Consider the following 27,815-nt stretch of genomic DNA (forward strand, 5'->3'; position numbering starts at 1 on the left):
GTTCCCCTCCCCTCAGCCCCCCTCAGTCCCAGCTTTGATGCACCTGTACTGACCTCGCCTTCTGGATGATAGTGGGGTGAACAGGCAGTGGCTCGGGTGGTTGTTGTCCTTGATGATCTTTTTGGCCTCTCATGCATGCTTCAGTGTTGCTTGCCTTGAAGGCAAGCATAGAAGTAATTTAGCTCGTCTGGTAAACTCGTGTCACTGGGCAGCTCTGTTTCCCTTTGTATTCTGTAATAGTTTGCAAGCCCTGTCACATCTGACGAGCGTCAGAGCCGGTGTAGTACGATTTAATCTTACTCCTGTATTGACACTTCCTGTCTGATGGTTTGTGGGATAGCGGGATTTCATATAAGTGTCCAGCTTTGATGCACAGAACAGAGAGACTGAGAGAAACAGCTTCTTTCTCCAGGCCATCAGACTGTTAAACAGTCACCACTAGTCTTAGACACTACCACCCGGTACTCTACCCTCCATTAAACAGTCACCACTAGTCTTAGACACTACCACCCGGTACTCTACCCTCCATTAAACAGTCACCACTAGTCTTAGACACTACCACCCGGTACTCTACCCTCCATCTTAGAGACCTGCTGCCCGGTGTATCTAGTCATTCAACACGGGTCACCTGAATAATGTTAACATACTGTTTTACACACTTTATATCTATATACTGTATTCTAGCCAAGGCTCATCCTATATAACTACTGTCTATACACACCATCCTATATAACTACTGTCTATACACACCATCCTATATAACTACCACTATACACACCATCCTATATAACTACTGTCTATACTGTCTATACACACCATCCTATATAACTACTGTCTATACTGTCTATACACACCATCCTATATAACTACTGTCTATACACACCATCCTATATAACTACTGTCCATACTGTCTATACACACCATCCTATATAACTACTGTCTATACTGTCTATACACAATATCCTATATAACTACTGTCTATACTGTCTATACACACCATCCTATATAACTACTGTCTATACACACCATCCTATATAACTACTGTCTATACTGTCTATACACACCATCCTATATAACTACTGTCTATACTGTCTATACACACCATCCTATATAACTACTGTCTATACACACCATCCTATATAACTACTGTCTATAAACACCATCCTATATAACTACTGTCTATACTGTCTATACACACCATCCTATATAACTACTGTCTATACACACCATCCTATATAACTACTGTCTATAAACACCATCCTATATAACTACTGTCTATACACACCATCCTATATAACTACTGTCTATACACACCATCCTATATAACTACTGTCTATACACACCATCCTATATAACTACTGTCTATAAACACCATCCTATATAACTACTGTCTATACTGTCTATACACACCATCCTATTTAACTACTGTCTATACACACCATCCTATATAACTACTGTCTATACACACCATCCTATATAACTACTGTCTATACACACTATTACTATTTATATACTGTCCATACTTCATAACATTGTGTCTCTCTCTGTGTACAGGCTTCAGGTGTCCATAATATTGTGTCTCTCTCTGTGTACAGGCTACAGGTGTCCATAATATTGTGAGTGTCATTGTATTCTTAATATTTGCTTTCTGATGGCCTTTGTTTTTATTGTCACCGCCTGACTTTCCCTCGGCTGCACTCCATTGGACATCCACGTTTGGCTCGATTCTTATTGGCTTGTCCACAGCTGTCAGTCACTTTTGTGATAGGGAGGAGCCCGTCCCTGCAGGTGTGTTTGCTGGAGTGAAGCTGTCACAGAGGATCTGTTTGTCTGTAGCGTGTGTGTGTCTCTCTCTCTCTCTCTCTCTTCCTTCTCTCTGAGGGATATGAGCAGCACAGGAAATACATTGGGGGGGGGGGGGGGGGGGGGGGCTAGTAACACCTGCCTCTGACGCCTCCCTTTCCCAACCACCAACTCTGCCTCTGATCTCAATCTGTGTTTTTGATCAGAGTTAACTCCCCAACTGTTGCTCGACTGTGTCTTTACAGGCCTCGCTGTTACCATGGGCACTGACTGTGGGAACAGACTGTAGGAACAGTCAACAGAGTTGATGATTTTGTTCTTCAGGGGGAATCACTGTTAACTAAATGACTTGTTGAAGTTGGTCTGATTTCACTTATGAATTGAGGGCCGGTAAGGGTTTTGTGATCAAACTGAGAGTTGTTTGTGTGTTTCCGCGGTTATATAATTTGTTGAAGACTGTTTTTTTTTAAATTTTTTAATTGTCTTCTTCTCTCCAGGCGTGGAAAAAGCGTTGGTTCATCCTGCGTAGCGGTCGTATGTCTGGCGACCCTGATGTCCTGGAGTACTATAAGAACGACCACTCTAAGAAGCCCATCCGGATCATCGACCTGCATTGCTGTGAGCAGGTGGACGCTGGGCTGACCTTCAAGAGGAAAGAGTTTCAGGATAGCTTCGTGTTCGACATCAAGACGTCAGAGCGCACTTTTTACCTGGTGGCGGAGACCGAGGAGGAGATGAACAAGTGGGTCCGCTCTATCTGTCAGCTGTGTGGCTTCAACCAGTCAGAGCAGAACAACCACGGTACGTTTCCCCTGACCTTTGACCCCTGAATCCTACTTAACCTTTAACCTGGTGGCTTCAACCAGTCAGAGCAGAACAACCACGGTATGTTTCCCCTGACCTTTGACCCCTGAATCCTACTTAACCTTTAACCTGGTGGCTTCAACCAGTCAGAGCAGAACAACCACGGTACGTTTCCCCTGACCTTTGACCCCTGAATCCTACTTAACCTTTAACCTGGTGGCTTCAACCAGTCAGAGCAGAACAACCACGGTACGTTTCCCCTGACCTTTGACCCCTGAATCCTACTTAACCTTTAACCTGGTGGCTTCAACCAGTCAGAGCAGAACAACCACGGTACGTTTCCCCTGACCTTTGACCCCTGAATCCTACTTAACCTTTAACCTGGTGGCTTCAACCAGTCAGAGGAGAACAACCACGATATGTACTATGACCCCTTAGCCCCACCCAGCCCTTAGCCCCACCCAGCCCTTAGCCCCACCCACCTAGGAGTCTTGTTTTCTATCTGAGGTGCAGTAGGTTAGGGGTTGTTAATATCTGAGGTGCAGTAGGTTAGGGGTTGTTTATATCTGAGGTGCAGTAGGTTAGGGGTTGTTTATCTGAGGTGCAGTAGGTTAGGGGTTGTTTATATCTGAGGTGCAGTAGGTTAGGGGTTGTTAATATCTGAGGTGCAGTAGGTTAGGGGTTGTTAATATCTGAGGTGCAGTAGGTTAGGGGTTGTTTATATCTGAGGTGCAGTAGGTTAGGGGTTGTTTATCTGAGGTGCAGTAGGTTAGGGGTTGTTTATCTGAGGTGCAGTAGGTTAGGGGTTGTTTATCTGAGGTGCAGTAGGTTAGGGGTTGTTTATCTGAGGTGCAGTAGGTTAGGGGTTGTTTATATCTGAGGTGCAGTAGGTTAGGGGTTGTTTATATCTGAGGTGCAGTAGGTTAGGGGTTGTTTATATCTGAGGTGCAGTAGGTTAGGGGTTGTTTATATCTGAGGTGCAGTAGGTTAGGGGTTGTTTATATCTGAGGTGCAGTAGGTTAGGGGTTGTTTATATCTGAGGTGCAGTAGGTTAGGGGTTGTTTATATCTGAGGTGCAGTAGGTTAGGGGTTGTTTATATCTGAGGTGCAGTAGGTTAGGGGTTGTTTATATCTGAGGTGCAGTAGGTTAGGGGTTGTTTATCTGAGGTGCAGTAGGTTAGGGGTTGTTTATCTGAGGTGCAGTAGGTTAGGGGTTGTTATCTGAGGTGCAGTAGGTTAGGGGTTGTTTATCTGAGGTGCAGTAGGTTAGGGGTTGTTTATCTGAGGTGCAGTAGGTTAGGGGTTGTTTATATCTGAGGTGCAGTAGGTTAGGGGTTGTTTATATCTGAGGTGCAGTAGGTTAGGGGTTGTTTATCTGAGGTGCAGTAGGTTAGGGGTTGTTTATCTGAGGTGCAGTAGGTTAGGGGTTGTTTATCTGAGGTGCAGTAGGTTAGGGGTTGTTTATCTGAGGTGCAGTAGATTAGGGGTTGTTTATATCTGAGGTGCAGTAGGTTAGGGGTTGTTTATATCTGAGGTGCAGTAGGTTAGGGGTTGTTTATATCTGAGGTGCAGTAGATTAGGGGTTGTTTATCTGAGGTGCAGTAGGTTAGGGGTCGTTTATCTGAGGTGCAGTAGGTTAGGGGTTGTTTATCTGAGGTGCAGTAGGTTAGGGGTTGTTTATATCTGAGGTGCAGTAGGTTAGGGGTTGTTTGTATCTGAGGTGCAGTAGGTTAGGGGTTGTTTATATCTGAGGTGCAGTAGGTTAGGGGTTGTTTATCTGAGGTGCAGTAGGTTAGGGGTTGTTTATCTGAGGTGCAGTAGGTTAGGGGTTGTTTATCTGAGGTGCAGTAGGTTAGGGGTCGTTTATCTGAGGTGCAGTAGGTTAGGGGTTGTTTATCTGAGGTGCAGTAGGTTAGGGGTTGTTTATATCTGAGGTGCAGTAGGTTAGGGGTTGTTTGTATCTGAGGTGCAGTAGGTTAGGGGTTGTTTATATCTGAGGTGCAGTAGGTTAGGGGTTGTTTATCTGAGGTGCTGTAGGTTAGGGGTTGTTTATCTGAGGTGCAGTAGGTTAGGGGTTGTTTTCTGGGTCTCTCTCTCCTTCCTCCTACATTCTCTAATCGGATCACTTTTGCCTCGTTGTCAAAACGGCAAGGCAGAGAACAGTACATCAGCAGTCTTATATCACAATGCTGGGACAACGTTGTGTGGTGGTTGTGTGTTTGCTGGGACAACGTTGTGTGTTTGCTGGGACAACGTTGTGTGGTGGTTGTGTGTATGCTGGGACAACGTTGTGTGGTGGTTGTGTGTTTGCTGGGACAACGTTGTGTGGTGGTTGTGTGTATGCTGGGACAACGTTGTGTGTTTCCTGGGACAACGTTGTGTGTTTCCTGGGACCGTATGATTGGATCCCTCAATAGCTTCAGGTTAGATGATAACATCAATGTATTCTCTTATTAAAACCACAGTATAATAACATCAGGGTGTTGTCTTATTAAAGCCGCAGTATAATAACATCAGGGTGTTGTCTTATTAAAACCACAGTATAATAACATCAGGGTGTTGTCTTATTAAAGCCACAGTATAATAACATCAGGGTGTTGTCTTATTAAAGCCACAGTATAATAACATCAGGGTGTTGTCTTATTAAAGCCACAGTATAATAACATCAGGGTGTTGTCTTATTAAAGCCACAGTATAATAACATCAGGGTGTTGTCTTATTAAAGCCACAGTATAATAACATCAGGGTGTTGTCTTATTAAAACCACAGTATAATAACATCAGGGTGTTGTCTTATTAAAGCCACAGTATAATAACATCAGGGTGTTGTCTTATTAAAGCCACAGTATAATAACATCAGGGTGTTGTCTTATTAAAGCCACAGTATAATAACATCAGGGTGTTGTCTTATTAAAGCCACAGTATAATAACATCAGGGTGTTGTCTTATTAAAGCCACAGTATAATAACATCAGGGTGTTGTCTTATTAAAGCCACAGTATAATAACATCAGGGTGTTGTCTTATTAAAGCCACAGTATAATAACATCAGGGTGTTGTCTTATTAAAACCACAGTATAATAACATCAGGGTGTTGTCTTATTAAAGCCACAGTATAATAACATCAGGGTGTTGTCTTATTAAAACCACAGTGTAATAACATCAGGGTGTTGTCTTATTAAAGCCACAGTATAGTGGACCTGGAAAGTATTCAGACGTTTTGACTTTTTACACATTTTGTTACGTTACAGCCTTTTTCTAAAATTCATTAAATCGTTTTCCCCCTCAATCTACACATTTTGAGCAAATTTATACAAATAAAAAAAACGATCACATTTACATAAGTATTCAGACCCTTTACTCAGTACTTTGTTGAAGCCCTTTTGGCAGCGATTACAGCCTTGAGTCTTGGGTATGACGTTACAAGCTTGGCACACCTGTATTTGGGGAGTTTCTCCCATTCTTCTCTGCAGATCCTCTCAAGCTCTGTCAGGTTGGATGGGGAGCGTCGCTGCACAGCTATTTTCAGGTCTTTCCAGATATATTCAATCAGGTTCATGTCCTTTCTCGGAGCTCTAGGGACAATTCCTTCGATCTCATGGATTGGTTTTTGCTCTGACGTGCACTGTCAACTGTGGGACCTTATTAAGACAGGTGTGTGCCTTTCCAAATCATGTCCAATCAATTTAATTAACCACAGGTGGACTCCAATCAACGATCTTTGCAAGATGGCGCCGATCGAGATGGCAGCTTCACTTCTAGTCCTTAAGAAACTATGCAGCATTTTGGTTTTTATGTATTATTTCTTACATTGTTAGCCCAGAAAAACTTAAGTGTTATTGCATACAGCTGGGAAGAAATATTGGATATCAGAGAGATGTCAACTTACCAGCACTACGACCAGGACTACAACCAGGAATACAACCAGCACTACGACCAGGACTACAACCAGGAATACAACCAGCACTACGACCAGGAATACAACCAGGAATACGACCAGCACTACGACCAGCACTACGACCAGCACTACGACCAGGAATACAACCAGGACTACGACCAGGACTACGACCAGGAATATAACCAGGACTACGACCAGCACTACGACCAGCACTACGACCAGGAATACAACCAGGAATACAAACAGCACTACGACCAGGACTACGACCAGGAATATAACCAGGACTACGACCAGCACTACGACCAGGAATACAACCAGCACTACGACCAGGAATACGACCAGCACTACGACCAGGAATACAACCAGCACTACGACCAGGAATACAACCAGCACTACGACCAGGAATACAACCAGCACTACGACCAGGAATAAAACCAGGAATACGACCAGCACTACGACCAGCACTACGACCAGGAATACAACCAGGACTACAACCAGGAATACAACCAGGACTACGACCAGGACTACGACCAGGACTACAACCAGGAATACGACCAGCAATACAACCAGGAATACGACCAGCACTACGACCAGCACTACGACCAGGAATACGACCAGGACTACGACCAGGAATATAACCAGGACTACGACCAGCACTACGACCAGCACTACGACCAGGAATACAACCAGGAATACAAACAGGAATACAAACAGCACTACGACCAGGACTACGACCAGGAATATAACCAGCACTACGACCAGGAATACAACCAGCACTACGACCAGGAATACGACCAGCACTACGACCAGGAATACAACCAGCACTACGACCAGGAATACAACCAGCACTACGACCAGGAATACAACCAGCACTACGACCAGGACTACGACCAGGACTACGACCAGGAATACGACCAGGAATACAACCAGCACTACGACCAGGACTACGACCAGCACTACGACCAGGAATACAACCAGCACTACGACCAGGACTACGACCAGCACTACGACCAGGAATACGACCAGGAATACAACCAGGAATACAACTAGCACTACGACCAGCACTACGACCAGGACTACGACCAGGACTACGACCAGGAATACAACCAGGAATGCGACCAGCACTACGACCAGGACTACGACCAGGACTACGACCAGGAATACAACCAGCACTACGACCAGGAATACGACCAGGAATACGACCAGCACTACGACCAGGAATACAACCAGCACTACGACCAGGAATACAACCAGGACTACGACCAGGACTACGACCAGGAATACAACCAGGAATACAACCAGCACTACGACCAGGAATACAACCAGGAATACGACCAGGAATACGACCAGCACTACGACCAGGAATACAACCAGCACTACGACCAGGACTACGACCAGCACTACGACCAGGAATACAACCAGCACTACGACCAGGAATACAACCAGCACTACGACCAGGACTACGACCAGCACTACGACCAGGAATACGACCAGGAATACAACCAGCACTACGACCAGCACTACGACCAGGAATACGACCAGGAATACGACCAGGACTACGACCAGGACTACGACCAGGAATACAACCAGCACTACGACCAGCACTACAACCAGCACTACGACCAGGAATAATAATATATGTAATATTTTGTCCGCACCTCCCAGGGCATTTGAAGTGACTCCAACCCAAAACAATGCCGTCGGAGGAGAGGGTGCAGGAGCGGTCTTCTAGTGAGGCTTCGGATGCTCGCACACCACCCACTGCTTCCCAGTATGTTACTCACTAACGTCCAGTCCCTAGTTAACAAAGTCGACAAAATTAGGGCAAGAGTTGCTTTACAAAGAGATATCCAGGATTGTAACATAGCCATGTCTCCATGAAACAGAGTATCTGGGGACATGCTGCCTGAGTCCGTACAGCCAACAGGATTTTCAGTGCATCGCACCGACAGGAACAAACATCTCTCTGGTAAGAGCATTTTACATTTTAGTCATTGAGCAGACGCTCTTATCCAGAGCAACTTACAGTAGTGAATGCATACATTTCATACATTTTTTTTCTCCGTACTGGTCCCCAATGGGAATCGAACCCACAACGCTGGCGTTGCAAACACCATGCTCTACCAACTGAGCCACACGGGACGGCGTTGTGTGCTTCATGATTAAGGACTCATGGTGTAATTGTAACAACATACAAGAACTCAAGTCCTTTTGTTCACCTAACCTAGAATTCCTCACAATCAAATGCCGACCGTATTATCTCCCAAGAGAACTCTCCTTGGTTATCGTCACAGCCGTGTATATCCTCCCTCAAGCGGATACCAAGACGTCCATCAAGAAACTTCGCTGGACTTTATGCATACTGGAAATCATATATCCCGAGGCTGTATTTATTGTAGCTGTGGATTTTAACAAAGCTAATCTGAGAACAAGGCTATCTAAATTCTATCAGCATATCAAAAGCGCGACACGAGCCGGTAGCATTCTGGACCATTGCTACTCTAACTTCCGTGACGCATACAAGGCCCTCTCCCGCCCTCCTTTTGGCAAATATGACCATGACTCCATCTTGTTGCTCCCCTCCTATAGGCAGAAACTATAACAAAAAGTACCCATATATAGGTCTATCCAATGCTGGTCTGACCAATTTGGATTCCACGCTTTAAGATTGCTTCGATCATGTGGACTGGGATATGTTCCGGATAGCCTCGGACAATAACATTGACGTATACGCTGACTCGGTGAGCGAGTGTATAAGGAAGTGTATATATAAGATGTTGTACCCACTATAACCATGTATTACGTTCTCCCCTCGGGTGTAGCTCGTCTGAGGAGGAGGCTAATTGTGGAACTAAAGCAATATGCCAGCTGATGTCAAAGGTGGAGGCAGATCCTGGGGTGGAAAACACACTATTGGAAACGACAGGGACAGCGGACAGCCTCGCCATCTCCACCTCTAATTCCAATTTGCGCATTTCGAAGTCCATCTGCCTTATCTTAAGGTCCTTTTCTGCTTCCAACTCCAGTCGGCGCATCTCCAACTTGAGATGTAGCTCATCCTTTCGGATTTGTGCTCGCTCTTCTGCCTCCATCTGTAAATGTACAGCCGTAGGCATAGGAGAAAGAGGGTCAAATCGAGGCAAGGTGGCCGGGGCCTTATACTCGACCTCATCATCGGGCCTATACGGGGTACCCAGAGCATCCACCACCTCTTCAACCGCAGGCCGAGGCAAAACCAACACCTGCTTTTCCATCAGCGCCGCTAATACCAATGCCTTTACCTCCGCCTTAACAAATCCCCTTGGCACGGAGATATCGAAATGGTCTGCCAAAGTCTCTAAATCCACTCTCCTACAATTCTCAAAACCCTCCCATGTTGGGTTATCCAGAAAAAACTTCAGGTTAAAGTTGGCCATTTTCTAAATCCACCACCTAACTACTACACAGAACTAAACACTACACCGAATCACCCAATCCACCTTTACTACCCTAGTGTGCGGGCACAAGCTGGACCAATAAAAATCCCGGACGAGCCCCCATTTTACGTTCTCCCCTCGGGTGTAGCTCGTCTGAGGAGGAGACGTAAATGCCTGGGCCTAAACACACCAGGTAACACGGATGAAATGGGAAGAAATGTGGGGTGCAATGAGCTAAAATAACCAGACCACAACCAGAACTCAATGTTAGCCCTCAGGAGATGTTTAGTGAATTAGTTAAATAAACAATATATAACACCCATAAAGAACCAGTAAGAAAACAAAAACTAACAACCACAACAAGGGAAGGTAAGAGAAGGGAATGTTTGGGATCGGGGTCCAAGTAATGAAAATAAACAAAAGGTCCCTCCTCTTCTACACACCTAATCCTTCCTAACACATTCTAAACCCTAACCCACTGTCCTACCTGGTTCCAAGAACATACAAGGGTGACACCCGCCCGGCTAACCTAGTGTATAAAACAATGGGTTATCTACGTGGAAATGTATACATATTTCTTTTTCAAACAACACCAATCACCTGGACAAGTGCATAAAGTTCCCTCAGCACTCACAACTAGCAACCTCTGACAAAAGTCCCTCTAATTCTGTTTGAGGTGAAAATGATGAATCAGACACCTTATCGATAGCAATCTACCTCACCAAGCAAAGTGAGAAGAATAAGAGCACCACATTGAAGCTGCTCAGCAACACCCGTTGGGGTGGTGTTGTCATCATGTTTGATGTATTTTCCCTGGAGGGGGAAAAAGTCTCTCCAAGAAATGGCCATATCACAGTCTGCCGATATGGACAGCCCCATCAAGAGGATCCTCCAGGATGAAGTATTTTGGGATAGAGTGGTAATCAGCCTGAAACTCCTGAAACCTATAGCAGTAGTCTTTGCCACGGATTGAGGGAGACAATGCCATCCTGTCTGATGTTCAGACTCTGCTTGCAGATGTAAGAGAAGATATCCATACTGCCCTGCCCACTTCACTGTTGCTCCAAGCAGAGGAAACTACAGTTCTGAAATACATCAAAAAGCGTGAAGACTTCTGCCTGAAGCTCCACCTGGTGGAATGGACTTTGTGGATCTGAGGCTCTTTCCGCTGTTGCCTCCATCATCCTCCAAATCCCACCAACATCAGCTGCCTCAGAGCGCAACTGGTCCTTGTTTGGGAACACACACACCAAAGCACGCACAGCCTGGCAAATACAAGGGTTGAAAAACTGGTGGCCATCTGGGCAAATTTGAGGCTTTTCGAACCTGACAACGAGCCATCCTCAACAAGGTTGGAAAGTGACAGTGAAGATGAGGCCTCAGAGTCTGATGTTCAAGAGGTGAGGAGGTCCAGGGAGAAGACATGGAAGCCTGAGAGGAAGACAACCAAAGCTTTAGTTTCTAGACTATCATTTAAACATTTTTTGGGATGTGTGATGGATCATTGGGGATTATTCAATATTCCCTTTCTTTTGTTGTTCAGTGAAATCATCCCATGTGAAGAGTCAACTCATTTAATTAAAGTTCAATTCATAACTAAATTGTTTTTTTTAATTTTTATTGGAAGGATTTAATCATTTGCAATTATGTCTACTTATGATAAGGTAAAAGGTTTAAGTTTCTGTCTCCATATAATATGGTAAATATATCCAATGCAGAAAACATCTACATTTTAAATGGTATTAATAAACATTTGCATATATTTCCGTATATTCCCATATATTCCCGTTAATTCCCAAGGAAAGGTTCCACCTCTGAATAATCCCCTAATATTACATGTTAGAAACTGCTGCACTGTCAGATCTAGAAGCATTAGCATTTCGCTACACTCGCAATAACATCTGCTAACCATGTGTATGTGAACCAATAAAATTTGATTTGAAGTTGTAGAAACATCTCAAGAATGATCAATGAAAACAGGATGCACCTGAGCTCAATATCGAATCTCTTAGCAAACGGTCTGACTACTTATGTAAATAAGGTATAGTGTTTTCACTTTGTTATTATGGGGTATTGTGTGTAGATTGATGAGGATTTCTTTTTATTTAATCCATTTTAGAATAAGGCTGTAAAGTAACAAAATGTGGAACAAGTCAAGGGGTCTGAATACTTTCCGAAAGCACTGTATGTGGTCTAGTAGTCTACCCGTCTGATTTAGGGTTAGATATCTTGACATATCCTGACATTCGGAAAGTGTTCAGACCCCTTGACTTTCTCCACATTTTTCCCTCACCAATCTACACACAAATACCCCATAATGACAAAGCAAAAACAGGTTTTTAGAAATGTTTTCAGATTTATAAAAATTAAAAACTGAAATATTACATTTACATAAGTATTCAGACCCTTTACTCAGTACTTTGTTGAAGCATCTTTGGCAGTGATTACAGCCTTGAGTCTTCTTGGGTATGACGCTACAAGCTTGGCACACCTGTATTTGGGGAGTTTCTCCCATTCTTCTCTGCAGATCCTCTCAAGCTCTGTCAGGTTGGATGGGGAGTGTTGCTGCACAGCTATTTTCATGTCTCCCCAAAGATGTTCGATCGTCCGGGCTCTGGCTGGGTCATTCAAGGACATTCAGAGACTTGTCCCAAAGCCACACCTGCGTTGTTTTGCCTGTGCTTAGGGTCGTTGTCTTGTTGGAAGGTGAACCTTCGTCCCAGTCGGAACTCTTGAGCGCTCTGGAGTAGGTTTTCATCAAGGAACTCTCTGTACTTTGCTCTGTTCATCTTTGCCTCGATCCTGACTAGTCTCCCAGTCCCTGACGCTGAAAATCATCCTCTCAGCATAATGCTGCCACCGCCATGCTTCACCGTAGGGATGGTGCCAGGTTTCCTCCAGACGTGACGCTTGGCATTCAGGCCTAAGAGTTCAATCTTGGTTTCATCAGACCAGAGAATCTTGTTACTCATGGTCTGAGATTCTTTAGGTGCCTTTTGGTGAACTCCAAGTGCTCTGTCATGTGCCTTTTACTGAGGAGTGGCTTCTGTCTGGCCACTCTACCATAAAGGTCTGATTGGTGTAGTGCTGCCGATGGTTGTCCTTCTGGAAGGTTCTCCCATCTCCACAGAGGAACTCTAGAGCTCTGTTAGAGTGACCATCGGGTTCTTGGTCACCTCCCTGACCAAGGCCCTTCTCTCCCGATTGCTCAGTTTGGCCAGAACTAGTTTGGCGGTTCCAAACTTCTCCCGTTTATGAATGATGGAGGCCACTGTGTTTTTGGGGACCTTCAATGTTGCAGAATTTTTTTGGTACCCTTCTCTAGATCTGTGCCTCGACACAATACTGTCTCGGCGCTCTACGGACAATTCCTTCGACCTCATGGCTTGGTTTTAGCTCTGACATGTAACCCAGTTACGATCTGTTAGGATCAGTTAGGATAGGATCAATCTGTAATCAAACCCATTACAGCACTGGATATATACAACCCATAACAACACTGGATATATACAACCCATAACAACACTGGATATATACAACCCATAACAACACTGGATATATACAACCCATTACAACACTGGATATATACAACCCATTACAACACTGGATATATACAACCCATAACAACACTGGATATATACAACCCATAACAACACTGGATATATACAACCCATTACAACACTGGATGTATACAACCCATAACAACACTGGATATATACAACCCATAACAACACTGGATATATACAACCCATTACAACACTGGATGTATACAACCCATAACAACACTGGATATATACAACCCATTACAACACTGGATATATACAACCCATAACAACACTGGATATATACAACCCATAACAACACTGGATATATACAACCCATAACAACACTGGATATATACAACCCATAACAACACTGGATATATACAACCCATTACAACACTGGATATATACATATTATGACATTTGAAATGTCTATTCTTTTGCAACTTTTGTGAGTGTAATGTTTACTGAGAGAGGCAGAGAGGGAGAGAGAGGCAGAGAGGGAGAGAGAGGCAGAGAGGGAGAGAGAGGCAGAGAGGGAGAGAGGCAGAGAGAGAGAGGCAGAGAGAGAGAGGCAGAGAGAGAGAGGCAGAGAGAGAGAGGCAGAGAGAGAGAGGCAGAGAGGGAGAGAGAGGCAGAGAGGCAGAGAGAGAGAAGCAGAGAGGCAGAGAGAAGCAGAGAGGCAGAGAGAGGCAGAGAGAGGGAGAGAGAGGCAGAGAGAGAGAGAGGCAGAGAGAGAGAGAGAGAGAGAGGCAGGGAGAGAGAGAGAGAGAGGCAGAGAGCAGAGAACAATACATTACTCCACTACCCCAGGCTAACCTTGTTGCCTGTCCCTGGAGTCTGCACCGCTCTGCTTGGCACAGACCGATCTGAGTATTGATATAGCTTGCTGCCTACTGCCCCACCCCCACTGTCATAAACACACATACGTCTGCTCCGACAGACAGAATTCTCTCTTTATGTTTACCAAGCAAATAGACAGTAAACGAAAAAAGGGAAACAATAGTAAACATTACACTCACAACATTTTAAACAGAATATAGACATTTCAAATGTAATATAATTGGCTATGTACAGTGTTGCAGTATGAAAAGGAAAATGAAGTAAACAGATAAATATAGGTTGTATTTAAAATGGTGTTTGTGCTTCACTGTTTTCCCTTCTCTCATGACAACAGGTTACACATATTGCTGCTGTAACTGCACAATGCGGTATTTCACCTAACAACTTTGGGAGTTTATCCATGTTTCATTTGTTTTCAAATTATTTGTGGGTCTGTGTAATCTGAGGGAAATATATGTCTCTATGGTCATTGGGTAGGAGGTTAGGAAGTCCAACCCCTTTTTTGTGGGCAGTGTTGCACATAGCCTGTCTTCTCTTGAGTGCCAGGTCTGCCTACGGCGGCCTTTCTCAATAGCAAGGCTATGCTCACTGAGTCTGTACATCGTCAAAGCTTTCCTTAAGTTTGGGTCAGTCACAGTGGTCAGGCATTCTGCCACTGTGTTCTCTCTGTTTAGGGCCAGATAGCATTCCAATTTTCAAATTGTTTTTTTGCTAGTTCAATTACAGTGTGTTAAATAGTTATCTTTTTTTTGTCTCATCATTTGTTTGGGTCTAATTGTGTTGCTGTCCTGGGGGTCTGTTTGTGTTTGAACAGAGCCCCAGGACCAGCTTGCTTAGGGGACTCTTCTCCAGGTTCATCTCTTTGTAGGTGATGGCTTTGTTATCGATGTTTTGGGAATCGCTTCCTTTTAGGTGGTTGTAAAAATAGTTTTATTTTTACCTCTTTTTTTCACAAATTTCACAGTATTCAATTGGTACGGACTCGGGAGAGGCGATGGTCAAGAGCTATGCGTCCTCAGAAACATGACCCCGCCAAGCTGCACTGCTTCTTAACCAGGAAGCCAGTCGCACCAATGAGGAAACACCGTCCAACTGGCAACCGTGTCAGCGCGCATGTGTCCATCCCGCCACAGGAATCACTAGTACACAATGACATCCCTGCTGGCCAAACCCTCTCCTAACCCGGGCCAATTGTACGCCGCCACATGGGTCTACCGGTCGCGGCCAGCAGCGACACAGCCTGGAATCGAACCAGGATCTGTAGTGACACAGCTAGTACTGCCTTAGACCGCTGCGCCACTCGGGAGCCCTGGTGGTTGTAGAATTTAACGGCCCTTTTCTGGATTTTGATAATTATTGGGTATCGGCCTAATTCTGCTCTGAGTGCATTATTTGGTGTTTTACGTTGTACACAGAGGATATTTCTGCAGAATTCTGCAGAGTCCCAATTTACTGTATATAGCCTCGCTACTGTATGTAGCCTCTCTACTGTATATAGCCTCTCTACTGTATGTAGCCTCTCTACTGTATATAGCCTCTCTACTGTATATAGCCTCTCTACTGTATATAGCCTCTCTACTGTATATAGCCTCTCTACTGTATATAGCCTCTCTACTGTTATTTTTCAGTCTTTTTACTGTTGTTTTATTTCTTTACTTACCTGTTGTTCATCTAATACCTTTTTTGCACTATTGGTTCGAGCCTGTAAGTAAACATTTCACTGTAAGGTCTACACCTGTTGTATTCAGCACACGTGACAAATAAGCTTTGATTTGAATTTGGTGTTTGTCCCCATAATGGGTCCTATAACTGATTTGAAGTATTTTTAGCCAGATCCTAATTGGGATGTTGTGTTTTATGTTCCTTTTGATGGCACAGAGGGCCCTTCTCGTCTTGTCTCTCAGATCGTTCACAGCTTTGTGGAAGTTACTTGTGGCGCGGATGTTTAGGCCGAGGTATGTACAGTTTTTTGTGTGCTCTAGGGCAACGGTGTCTAGATGGAATTTTTAATTTGTGGTCCTGGGAACTGGACCTTTTTTCGAACACCATTATTTTTGTCTAACTGAAATCAACTGTCAGGGCCCAGGTCAGTCAGGGCCCAGGTCTGACAGAATCTGTGCAGAAGATCTAGGTGCTGCTGTAGGCCCTCCTTGGTTGGGGACATTTGTTGTTTGTGTACATGTCATATGTTTTTCCATCAATTTGTATTCCAGGCCCTCATGCCAAATTGAGTTGAAAGCTTTTTTGAAATCAACAAAACATGACAAGATTTTGCTTTTGTTTTGTTTTGTTTGTTTGTCAATTAGGGTGTGTAGGGTGAATATGTGGTCTGTCGTACAGTAATTTGGTAAAAAGCCAATTTGACATTTGCTCAGTACATTTCACTGAGGAAATGTATGAGTCTGCTGTTAATGATAATGCAGAGAATTTTCCCAAGGTTGCTGTTGACACATATCCCACTGTAGTTATTGGGGTCAAATTTGTCTCTTCTTTTGTGGATTGGGGTGATCAGTCCTTGGTTCCAAATATTGGGGAAGATGCCAGAGCTGAGGATGATGTTAAAGAGTTTAAGTATAGCCAATTGGAATTTGTTGTCTGTATATTTTATCATTTCACTTGAGGATACCATCAACACCACAGGCCTTTTGGGGTTGGAGGGTTTGTATTTTGTCCTGTAGTTCATTCAATGTAATTGGAGAATCCAGTGTGTTCTGGAAGTCTTTAATAGTTGATTCTAAGATTTGTAATTGATATTGTGTTTATTTTCTGCTGCTTGGTCTTTGTTATAGAGCCAAAAAACTGGTTTATTCATACATCTCCATTTTGGATAGATAACTTTTCGTGTTTTTGTTTAGTGTTTTCCAATTTCCCCAGAAGTGGTTAAATTCTATGGATTCTTCAATTACATTGAGCTGATTTCTGACGTGCTGTTCCTTCTTTTTCCGTAGTGTATTTCTGTATTGTGATTCACCATAGTGAAGGCTCAGGTTTTCTGGGTCTCTGTTTTTGGCTGGACAGGCTTCTCAATTTCTTAGGTTTAGGTTTTTACATGCTTCATCAAACTATTTGTCATTGTTGATCATTTTCTTAGGTTGTCTGCTTGATATTTTTTGATTTTATAGGGAATCTGAGAGGTCAAATATTATATTGTTTAGGTTTTCTACTGCCAAGTTTACACCTTCACTATTACAGTGAAACATTTTGTCCAGGAAATTGCCAAGAAGGGCTTGAATTTGTTCTTGCCTAATTGTTTTTTGGTAGGTTTCCACACTACATTCCTTCCATCTATAGCATTTCTTAATATTACTCAGTTCATTTCGCTTTGATGCCTCATGAATGAGTATTGCTCTGTTCAAGTAGACTGTAATTTTGCTGTGATCTGATAGGGGTGTCAGTGGGCTGACTGTGAACGCTCTGAGAGACTCTGGGTTGAGGTCAGTGATAAAGTAGTCTACAGTACTACTGCCAAGAGATGAGCTGCAGGTGTACCTACCATAGGAGTCCCCTCGAAGCCATTGACTATGTACAGACCCAGCGTCCGACAGTGCTGCAGGAATTGTGAGTCGTTTTTGTTGTGTCTAGGGGAGCATATGGGGGAGGGAATGCTCTCACCTCCTGGTAGGTGTTTGTCCCCCTGTGTGCTGAAGGTGTCGGGTTCTTATCCAGTTCTGGCATTTAGATCGCCACAGACTATTACATGTCCCTGAGCCTGGAAATGGTTGATCTCCCCCTCTAGCATGGAGAATCTGTCATCGTTAAAGTATGGGGATTCTTTTGGGGGGATATAGGTAGGACACATGAGGACATTTTTCTCTGTTGAGATCATTTCCAGTCAGATGTAAAATGTTCCTGTTTTGATTAATTTAATAGAGTGGGTTAGGTCTGCTCTATACCAAATTAGCATACCCCCTGAGTCTCTTCCCTGTTTCACACCTGGTAGTTTGGTGGATGGGACTACCAGCTCTCTGTAACCTAGAGGGCAACCAGTGGGTCCGTCTCCTCTATACCACCTGGTAGTTTGGTGGATGGGACTACCAGCTCTCTGTAACCTGGAGGACAACCAGTGGGTCCATCTCCTCTATACCACCTGGTAGTGTGGTGGATGGGACTAACAGCTCTCTGTAACCTAGAGGGCAACCAGTGGGTCCATCTCCTCTATACCACCCACCTGGTAGTGTGGTGGATGGGACTACCAGCTCTCTGTAACCTAGAGGGCAACCAGTGGGTCCGTCTCCTCTATACCAGGTTTCTTGTACAATGACAATGTCTGTATTTCTGATTTCTTTGATGAAGTCTGGGTTTCTGCTCTTTAGGCCCAAGGCAGATGACCTCCGACCTTGTATATTCCAGGATGAGATAGTAAAAGCTTTGTGTTCCGTAGTGTCTAGTGTTGTTTTTGTGTGGTTTAGGCCCGGGCCATCACAGTAGGTGTGAGCAGAGCATGTTGAGCATCTGTTACATACCTCTTATGATGGGGCTTGGGCATGATGGGGCTTGGGCGTGTGTAATAGTGGGGGTTGGGCCTTTTGCCCTGCTCACGGCCTGGGTATATGTCCTGCTGCCATTTTGAGGTCTCTCTCTCGCTCTTTCTCTGTCGCTCTTTCTCTGTCGCTCGCTCTGTCTGTCGCTCGCTCTGTCTGTCGCTCGCTCTGTCTGTCGCTCTGTCTGTCTGTCGCTCGCTCTGTCTGTCGCTCGCTCTGTCTGTCGCTCGCTCTGTCTGTCGCTCGCTCTGTCTGTCTGTCTGCCTGCCTCCGTGCGTGTGTGCCTGCCTGCATGCGTGCGTGCCTGCCTGCCTGTCTGTCTGCCTGCCTGCATGCCTGCGTGTGTGTTTTCCCCCTTCCAAAGTGCCCTTCAAAGCCATCGATTTTAGTTGAACTAATGAGGTTGTTCCATATGGCACACTACTCCCTATGTAGTGCACTACTTTTGCCCAGAGTTTCAGGTTGCCTGATGCCACCAGGCCCTGTGTGTGTGTGTGGCTGGGACTGTTGCTGCTGGGCATCCTATATCCTATTATATAACATCCTGTAATATGGCATCCTGTAATATGGCATCCTATAATATAACATCCTGTAATATAACATCCTGTAATATAACATCCTGTAATATAACATCCTGTAATAAAACATCCTGTAATATAACATCATGTAATATGGCATCCTGTAATATAACATCCTGTAATATGGCATCCTGTATTATAACATCCTGTAATATGGCATCCTATAATATGGCATCCTACAGTATAATATAACATCCTGTAATATGGCATCCTGTAATATGGCATCCTGTAATATGGCATCCTGTAATATAACATCCTGTAATATGGCATCCTACAGTGTAATATGGCATCCTGTAATGTAACATCCTGTAATTTAACATCCTGTAATTTAACATCTTGTAATATGGCATCTTGTAATATGGCATCCTGTAATATAACATCCTGTAATATAACATCCTGTAATATGGCATCCTGTATTATAACATTCTGTAATATGGCATCCTGTAATATAACATCCTGTAATATGGCATCCTGTAATATAACATCCTGTAATATAACATCCTGTAATATGGCATCCTGTATTATAACATCCTGTAATATGGCATCCTGTAATCCGGCATCCTGTAATATGGCATCCTGTAATATGGCATCCTGTATTATAACATTCTGTAATATGGCATCCTGTAATATAACATCCTGTAATATAACATCCTGTAATATGGCATCCTGTAATATAACATCCTGTAATATGGCATCCTGTATTATAACATCCTGTAATATGGCATCCTGTGATCCGGCATCCTGTAATATGGCATCCTGTAATATGGCATCCTGTATTATAACATTCTGTAATATGGCATCCTGTAATATAACATCCTGTAATATAACATCCTGTAATATGGCATCCTGTAATATAACATCCTGTAATATGGCATCCTGTAATATAACATCCTGTAATATGGCATCCTACAGTGTAATATGGCATCCTGTAATGTAACATCCTGTAATTTAACATCCTGTAATTTAACATCTTGTAATATGGCATCCTGTAATATGGCATCCTGTAATATAACATCCTGTAATATAACATCCTGTAATATGGCATCCTGTATTATAACATTCTGTAATATGGCATCCTGTAATATAACATCCTGTAATATGGCATCCTGTAATATAACATCCTGTAATATAACATCCTGTAATATGGCATCCTGTATTATAACATCCTGTAATATGGCATCCTGTAATCCGGCATCCTGTAATATGGCATCCTGTAATATGGCATCCTGTATTATAACATTCTGTAATATGGCATCCTGTAATATAACATCCTGTAATATAACATCCTGTAATATGGCATCCTGTAATATAACATCCTGTAATATGGCATCCTGTATCATAACATCCTGTAATATGGCATCCTGTGATCCGGCATCCTGTAATATGGCATCCTGTAATATAACATCCTGTAATATAACATCCTGTAATATGGCATCCTGTATTATAACATGGCATCCTATAATATGGCATCCTGTATTATAACATGGCATCCTATAATTTGGCATCCTGTATTATGGCATCCTGTAATATAACATCCTTTAATATGGCATCCTGTAATATGGCATCCTGTATTATAACATCCTGTAATATGGCATCCTGTATTATAACATCCTGTAATATGGCATCCTGTATTATAACATCCTGTAATATAACATCCTGTAATATGGCATCCTGTAATATAACATCCTGTAATATGGCATCCTATATTATAACATCCTGTAATATGGCATCCTGTAATATGGCATCCTGTAATATGGCATCCTATAATATGGCATCCTGTAATATGACATCCTATAATATGGCATTCTGTAATATAACATCCTGTAATATAACATCCTGTAATATGGCATCCAGTAATATGGCATCCTGTAATATAACATCCTATAATATGGCATCCTGTAATATAACATCCTGTAATATAACAGTGCTGTTGTCACATATCTTCGTCTTCTGACGATAATGCGAAATCGTCATCGGAAAAGGTAGACCAATACGCAGCAGGTGTGCAGTTGTTCATTTTGAACATTTAATTAAATCAACACGAATACAAAACAACAAACAAGAAAACGAACGATAAACTGACAGTCCTGTTAGGCTTACTTACGCTAAACACTGAACAATCACCCACAAATAACAAACACAAACACACCCTAATATATGGGACTCTCAATCAAAGGCAGATAGACAACACCTGCCTTCAACTGAGAGTCCCAACCCCAATTAACCAAACATAGAACACACTCACCAGACTACACATAGAAATACATAAACATAGACCATCAACCAAAAACCCGGAAATACTAAATCAAACACCCTTTAAACAACCACACCACCCTGAACCACATAAAACAAATACCCTCTGCCACGTCCTGACCAAACTACAATACTAATTAACCCTTATACTGGCCAGGACGTGACAGCTGTTGCCTTGTCAGCGGGCTGCACAGGGCAGTGCTTGACAGTCACTCACTACAACACCATGGGTGTGTCCCAAATAGCACCCTAATCCCTATATAGTGCACTACTCTAGACCAGGTCCTATATAGTACACTACTTTAGACCAAGTCCTATATAGTGCACTACTTTAGACTAATCCCTATATAGTACTCTACTTTAGACTAGGTCCTATATAGTGCACTACTTTAGACCAGAGTGCTATGGGCCTGCGTCAGCATTTGGTTTCAGTAGTGGTTTAAGAATGACTCTCGTTTCCTTATTATTGTTAATTGTTAATAGTTGTGATGCTGCTGCAAAGCTGGGCTTCTACTGAAAGGGATGATTTGATTAGCTACCACAGAATTCCTTATTTCCCAAAGTTCCAGTGATTGGTGGAGCTAGACAGACAGAGATGGTGTGGCCAGTAGGATGGCTGTCCTATTTTATTATTTGACCTTCTGTTGGTGCAGTGTTTCCACTATACGCATTTAGCAACAGCACATGGCCACTGCTAGCTAAATCATGGCTGCCTCGTCCGATTTTTTTGGGGACGGTAAAACATTTTCAGTGAAAGCTTAATAAATGACTAAAACCAGATATTAACTATGTAATAAAGATAATGAACCTTTTATATATTTTTAAAATAAGATCATCTTTGAGAACTAACAATCACCAAAATAAAAACGAGACAGTCGTGGAGAATCTAAAATTCCCAAAATGTCAAGCCATGGGGCTCACATTGATTTTGTTATAATGTTTGAGTCACTCAGATAGCATAAGAACACAGCATAAGCCATGGCAGAATGTGTAGAAAAGCAGGAAAATAGTTTTAAAACTGCAAAATGTTGTCTCTGAGGCCAAGAGGAGGGACTCTAAAACTTTGCCACTGGCCACGCCCACTACCCCTCCACGCTGACTTTGCCACCAATGCTGAGTAAACTCCTGGAAACTGTGATGGTCTGGGGGATGGTGTGATGGTCTGGGGGATGGTGTGATGGTCTGGGGGTTGGTGTGATGGTCTGGGGGGTGGTGTGATGGTCTGGGGGATGGTGGGATGGTGTGATGGACTGGGGGACGGTGTGATGGTCTGGGGGATGGTGTGATGGTCTGGGGGGTGGTGTGATGGTCTGGGGGATGGTGGGATGGTGTGATGGACTGGGGGACGGTGTGATGGTCTGGGGGATGGTGTGATGGTCTGGGGGGGTGGTGTGATGGTCTGGGGGGATGGTGTGATGGTCTGGGGAGTGGTGTGATGGTCTGGGGGATGGTGTGATGGTGTGATGGTCTGGGGGTTGGTGTGATGGTCTGGGGGATGGTGTGATGGTCTGGGGGATGGTGTGATGGTCTGGGGGTTGGTGTGATGGTCTGGGGAGTGGTGTGATGGTCTGGGGGTTGGTGTGATGGTCTGGGGGATGGTGTGATGGTCTGGGGGATGGTGTGATGGTCTGGGGGGTGGTGGGATGGTCTGGGGGACGGTGTGATGGTCTGGGGGATGGTGTGATGGTCTGGGGGATGGTGTGATGGTCTGGGGGGGTGGTGTGATGGTCTGGGGGGATGGTGTGATGGTCTGGGGGATGGTGTGATGGTCTGGGGGGATGGTGTGATGGTCTGGGGGGATGGTGTGATGGTCTGGGGGGGGGTGGGATGGTCTGGGGGACGGTGTGATGGTCTGGGGGATGGTGTGATGGTCTGGGGGGGTGGTGTGATGGTCTGGGGGGATGGTGTGATGGTCTGGGGGATGGTGTGATGGTCTGGGGGGATGGTGTGATGGTCTGGGGGATGGTGTGATGGTCTGGGGGATGGTGTGATGGTCTGGGGGATGGTGTGATGGTCTGGGGGATGGTGTGATGGTCTGGGGTTGGTGTGATGTCTGGGGGGTGGTGTGATGGTCTGGGGGATGGTGTGATGGTCTGGGGGTTGGTGTGATGTCTGGGGGGTGGTGTGATGGTCTGGGGGATGGTGTGATGGTCTGGGGGATGGTGTGATGGTCTGGGGGATGGTGTGATGGTGTGATGTCTGGGGGATGGTGTGATGGTCTGGGGGATGGTGGGATGGTGTGATGGTCTGGGGGATGGTGTGATGGTGTGATGGTCTGGGGGATGGTGGGATGGTGTGATGGTCTGGGGGATGGTGTGATGGTGTGATGGTCTGGGGGATGGTGTGATGGTCTGGGGAGTGGTGTGATGGTCTGGGGGATGGTGTGATGTCTGGGGGGTGGTGTGATGGTCTGGGGGATGGTGTGATGTCTGGGGGGTGGTGTGATGGTCTGGGGGTTGGTGTGATGGTCTGGGGAATGGTGTGATCGTGTGGGGGATGGTGGGATGGTCTGGGGGATGGTGGGATGGACTGGGGGGTGGAGTGATGGACTGGGGGGTGGTGTGATGGTGTGGGGGGTGGTGTGATGGTGTGGGGGGAGGTGTGATGGTCTGGGGGGTGGTGTGATGGTCTGGGGGACGGTGTGATGGTCTGGGGGGTGGTGTGATGGTGTGATGGACTGGGGGATGGTGTGATGGTCTGGGGGGTTGTGTGATGGTCTGGGGGAGGTGTGATGGTCTGGGGGGAGGTGTGATGGTCTGGGGGGTGGTGTGATGGTCTGGGGGGGTGGTGTGATGGTCTGGGGGGTGGTGTGATGGTCTGGTGATGGTGTGATGGTCTGGTGATGGTGTGATGGTCTGGGGGGTGGTGTGATGATCTGGGGGATGGTGTGATGGTCTGGGGGATGGTGTGATGGTCTGGGGGATGGTGTGATGGTCTGGGGGATGGTGTGATGGTCTGGGGGATGGTGTGATGGTCTGGGGGATGGTGTGATGGTGTGGGGGGTGGTGTGATGGTCTGGGGGGTGGTGTGATGTCTGGGGGGTGGTGTGATGGTCTGGGGGGGTGGTGTGATGGTTTGGGGATGGTGTGATGGTTTGGGATGGTGTGATGGTCTGGGGGATGGTGTGATGGTCTGGGGGATGGTGTGATGGTCTGGGGGATGGTGTGATGGTGTGATGGTCTGGGGGATGGTGGGATGGTGTGATGGTCTGGGGATGGTGTGATGGTGTGATGGTCTGGGGGATGGTGGGATTGTCTGGGGGATGGTGTGATGGTCTGGGGGATGGTGTGATGGTCTGGGGTGTGGTGGGATGGTGTGATGGTCTGGGGGATGGTCTGGGGGATGGAGTGATGGTTTGGGGGGTGGTGTGATGGTCTGGGGGATGGTGTGATGGTCTGGGGGATGGTGTGATGGTCTGGGGAAACTATGATTGGTCTGTGGGATGATGTTGCACTGTGATTGGCTTATCCCAGAGAGACCCACCCCAGAGCACAATCTCATGAATGGATCCGCCTCTCATCAATCAGATGCTTTGTTCCATTGTTTTCTCCCCCACCTTCTGTATCCCGTCACCCACACACGCCCTCACCCCTCCCTCCCTCTCTCCATGTCCTCCCCTGACTCCCATCCCCCTCTCCGGCCTTTTGAACTCCCAGATGAGGACAGAGGAACCACTTTTGCACACACACACACACACACACACACACACACACACACACACACATACACATACACATACACATACACACACACACACACACACGCACACAGCATATGTTTTACTATCCTTGTGGGGACCTAAAATTGATTTCCATTCAAAATCAAAATCCTATTTTGCCTAACCTTAACCTTAACCCCTGAACCTAACTCCTGACTTTCATTCAGCCACACAGACTGTCTTTGGTGCACTGAGGAAGAAGGGATTCTGAAAGCGGTCATTGAGGTATTTAAAGGGTGAACACACTGTCAGGCCTCACCCAGTACAGATCACCCTACCCCTACCCCTTAACCCACCTGCTCCTTACAGGATCCTGGGATCAGACATCTAAACCCCTAACCTCAAGCTCCATAACTCTCCCTGCAGAACCCTGGACTCTGGCACTGAATCCAGAGTGAACAGCCCACACCCAATTTTAACCCTTTCCCTAATCCAGGTCCGTATACCTGGGATGGCGTATCGCTGCAGAATGCTGTGGGAGCCATGCTGGTTAGTTGTGCCTTGAATTCTAAATAAATGACAGATAGTGTCACCAGCAATGCATCCCCACACCATCACACCTCCTCCTCCTCCATGCTTCACGGTGGGAACCACACATGTGGAGATTATAAATTCACTTACTCTGCGTCTCTCAAAGACACAGCAGTTGGAACCAAAAAATCGCAAATTTGGACTCATCAGACTAAAAGACAGATTTCCACCGATCTAATGTCCATTGCTCGTGTTTCTTGGCCCAAGCAAGTCTCTTCTTCTTATTGGTGTCCTTTAGTAGTGGTTTCCTTGCAGCAATTCGACCATGAAGGCCTGATTCACACACTCTCCTCTGAACAGTTGATGTTGAGATGTGTCTGTTACTTGAACTCTGTGAAGCATTTATTTGGGCTGAAATTTATGAGGCTGGTAACTCTAATGAACTTATCCTCTGCAGCAGAGGAAACTCTGGGTCTTCCTTTCCTGTAGTGGTCCTCATGAGAGCCAGTTACATCATAGTGCTTGATGGTTTTTGCGACTGCACTTGAAGAAACTTTCAAAGTTCTTGAAATGTTCCATATGTACTGACCTTCACCTTAATGATGGACTGTCGTTCCTCTTTGCTTATTTGAGCTGTTCTTACCTTTAATATGGACTTGGTCTTTTACCAAATAGGAATATCTTCTGTATACCACCCCTACCTTGTCACAACACAACTGTTTGGCTCAAACACATTAAGAAGGAAAGAAATTCCACAAATGAACTTTTGATAAGGCACAACTGTTAATTGAAATGCATTCCAGGTGACTACCTCATGAAGCTGGTTGAGAGAATGCCAACAGTGTGCAAAGCTGTCATCAAGGCAAAGGGTGGATACTTTGAAGAATCTCAAATATAAAATATATTTTCATTTGTTTAACACTTTTTTGGTTACTACATGATTCCATATGTGTTATTTCATTATTTCATGTTTTAACTATTAATCAACAATGTAGAAAATAGTAAAAAATAAAGAATAACGCTGGAATGAGTAGGTGTGTCCGAACTTTTGACTGGTACTGTATTTAAAATTAGTCAGACCCCTTGACTTTTTCCACATTTTACTACGTTACAGCCTTATTCTCAAATGGATTTAAAAAAAAAATCCTCAGCAATTTACACACAATACTCCATAATGACAAAGCAAAAACAGGTTTTTAGACATTTTTGCAAATGTGTATATAAAAAAAATCATAATTATCTTATTTACACTTATTTACATAAGTATTCAGACCCTTTGTTATATCAGTCGAAATTGAGCTCAGGTGCATCCTGCTTCCCTTGATCATCCTTGAGATGTTTCTACAACTTGATTGGAGTCCACCTGTGGTAAATTAAATTGATTGGACATGATTTGGAAAGGCACACACCTGTCTATATAAGGTCCCGCAGTTGACATTGAATGTCAGAGCAAAAACCAAGCCATGAGGTTGAAGTAATTGTCCATTGAGCTTTGAGACAGGATTGTGTCGAGGCACAGATCTGGGGAAGGGTACCAAAACATTTCTGCAGCATTGAAAGTCCCCAAGATCACAGTGGCCTCCATCATTCTTAAATGGAAGAAGTTTGGAACCACCAAGACTCTTCCTAGAGCTGGCCGCCCGGCCAAACTGAGCAATCAGGGGGGAAGGGCCTTGGTCAGGGAGGTGACCAAGAACCCGATGGTCACTCTGACAGAGCTCCAGAGTTCCTCTGTGGAGATGTGAGAACTTTCCAGAAGGACAACCATCTCTGCAGCACTCCACCAATCAGGCCTTCTGACAGAGCTCCAGAGTTCCTCTGTGGAGTGTAGTCTCTGGTACTGTAGAGTAGGATGTAGTCTCTGGTACTGTAGAGTAGGATGTAGTCTCTGGTACTGTAGAGTAGGATGTAGTCTCTGGTACTGTAGAGTAGGATGTAGTCTCTGGTACTGTAGAGTAGGATGTAGTCTCTGGTACTGTAGAGTAGGATGTAGTCTCTGGTACTGTAGAGT

At 44.7% G+C, this 27,815-nt stretch overlaps 1 protein-coding gene across 2 annotated transcripts in view; it reads left to right on the forward strand.

Annotated features, from left to right (window-relative positions):
- Window positions 1-2,300: 2,300 nt before the first annotated feature.
- The window catches only part of gab2 (GRB2-associated binding protein 2), a gene marked incomplete at its 5' end in the record, with an annotated part of 92,562 nt that continues 67,047 nt past the window's right edge, over window positions 2,301-27,815 (forward strand). For both annotated transcript variants that reach the window (XM_029716068.1, XM_029716069.1), the window contains 1 exon segment: window positions 2,301-2,604. In XM_029716068.1, the coding sequence (XP_029571928.1) occupies window positions 2,301-2,604 (304 nt within the window).

The sequence above is a fragment of the Salmo trutta genome, chromosome 26, assembly GCF_901001165.1.
Source record: "Salmo trutta chromosome 26, fSalTru1.1, whole genome shotgun sequence".
Lineage (NCBI taxonomy): Eukaryota > Metazoa > Chordata > Actinopteri > Salmoniformes > Salmonidae > Salmo > Salmo trutta.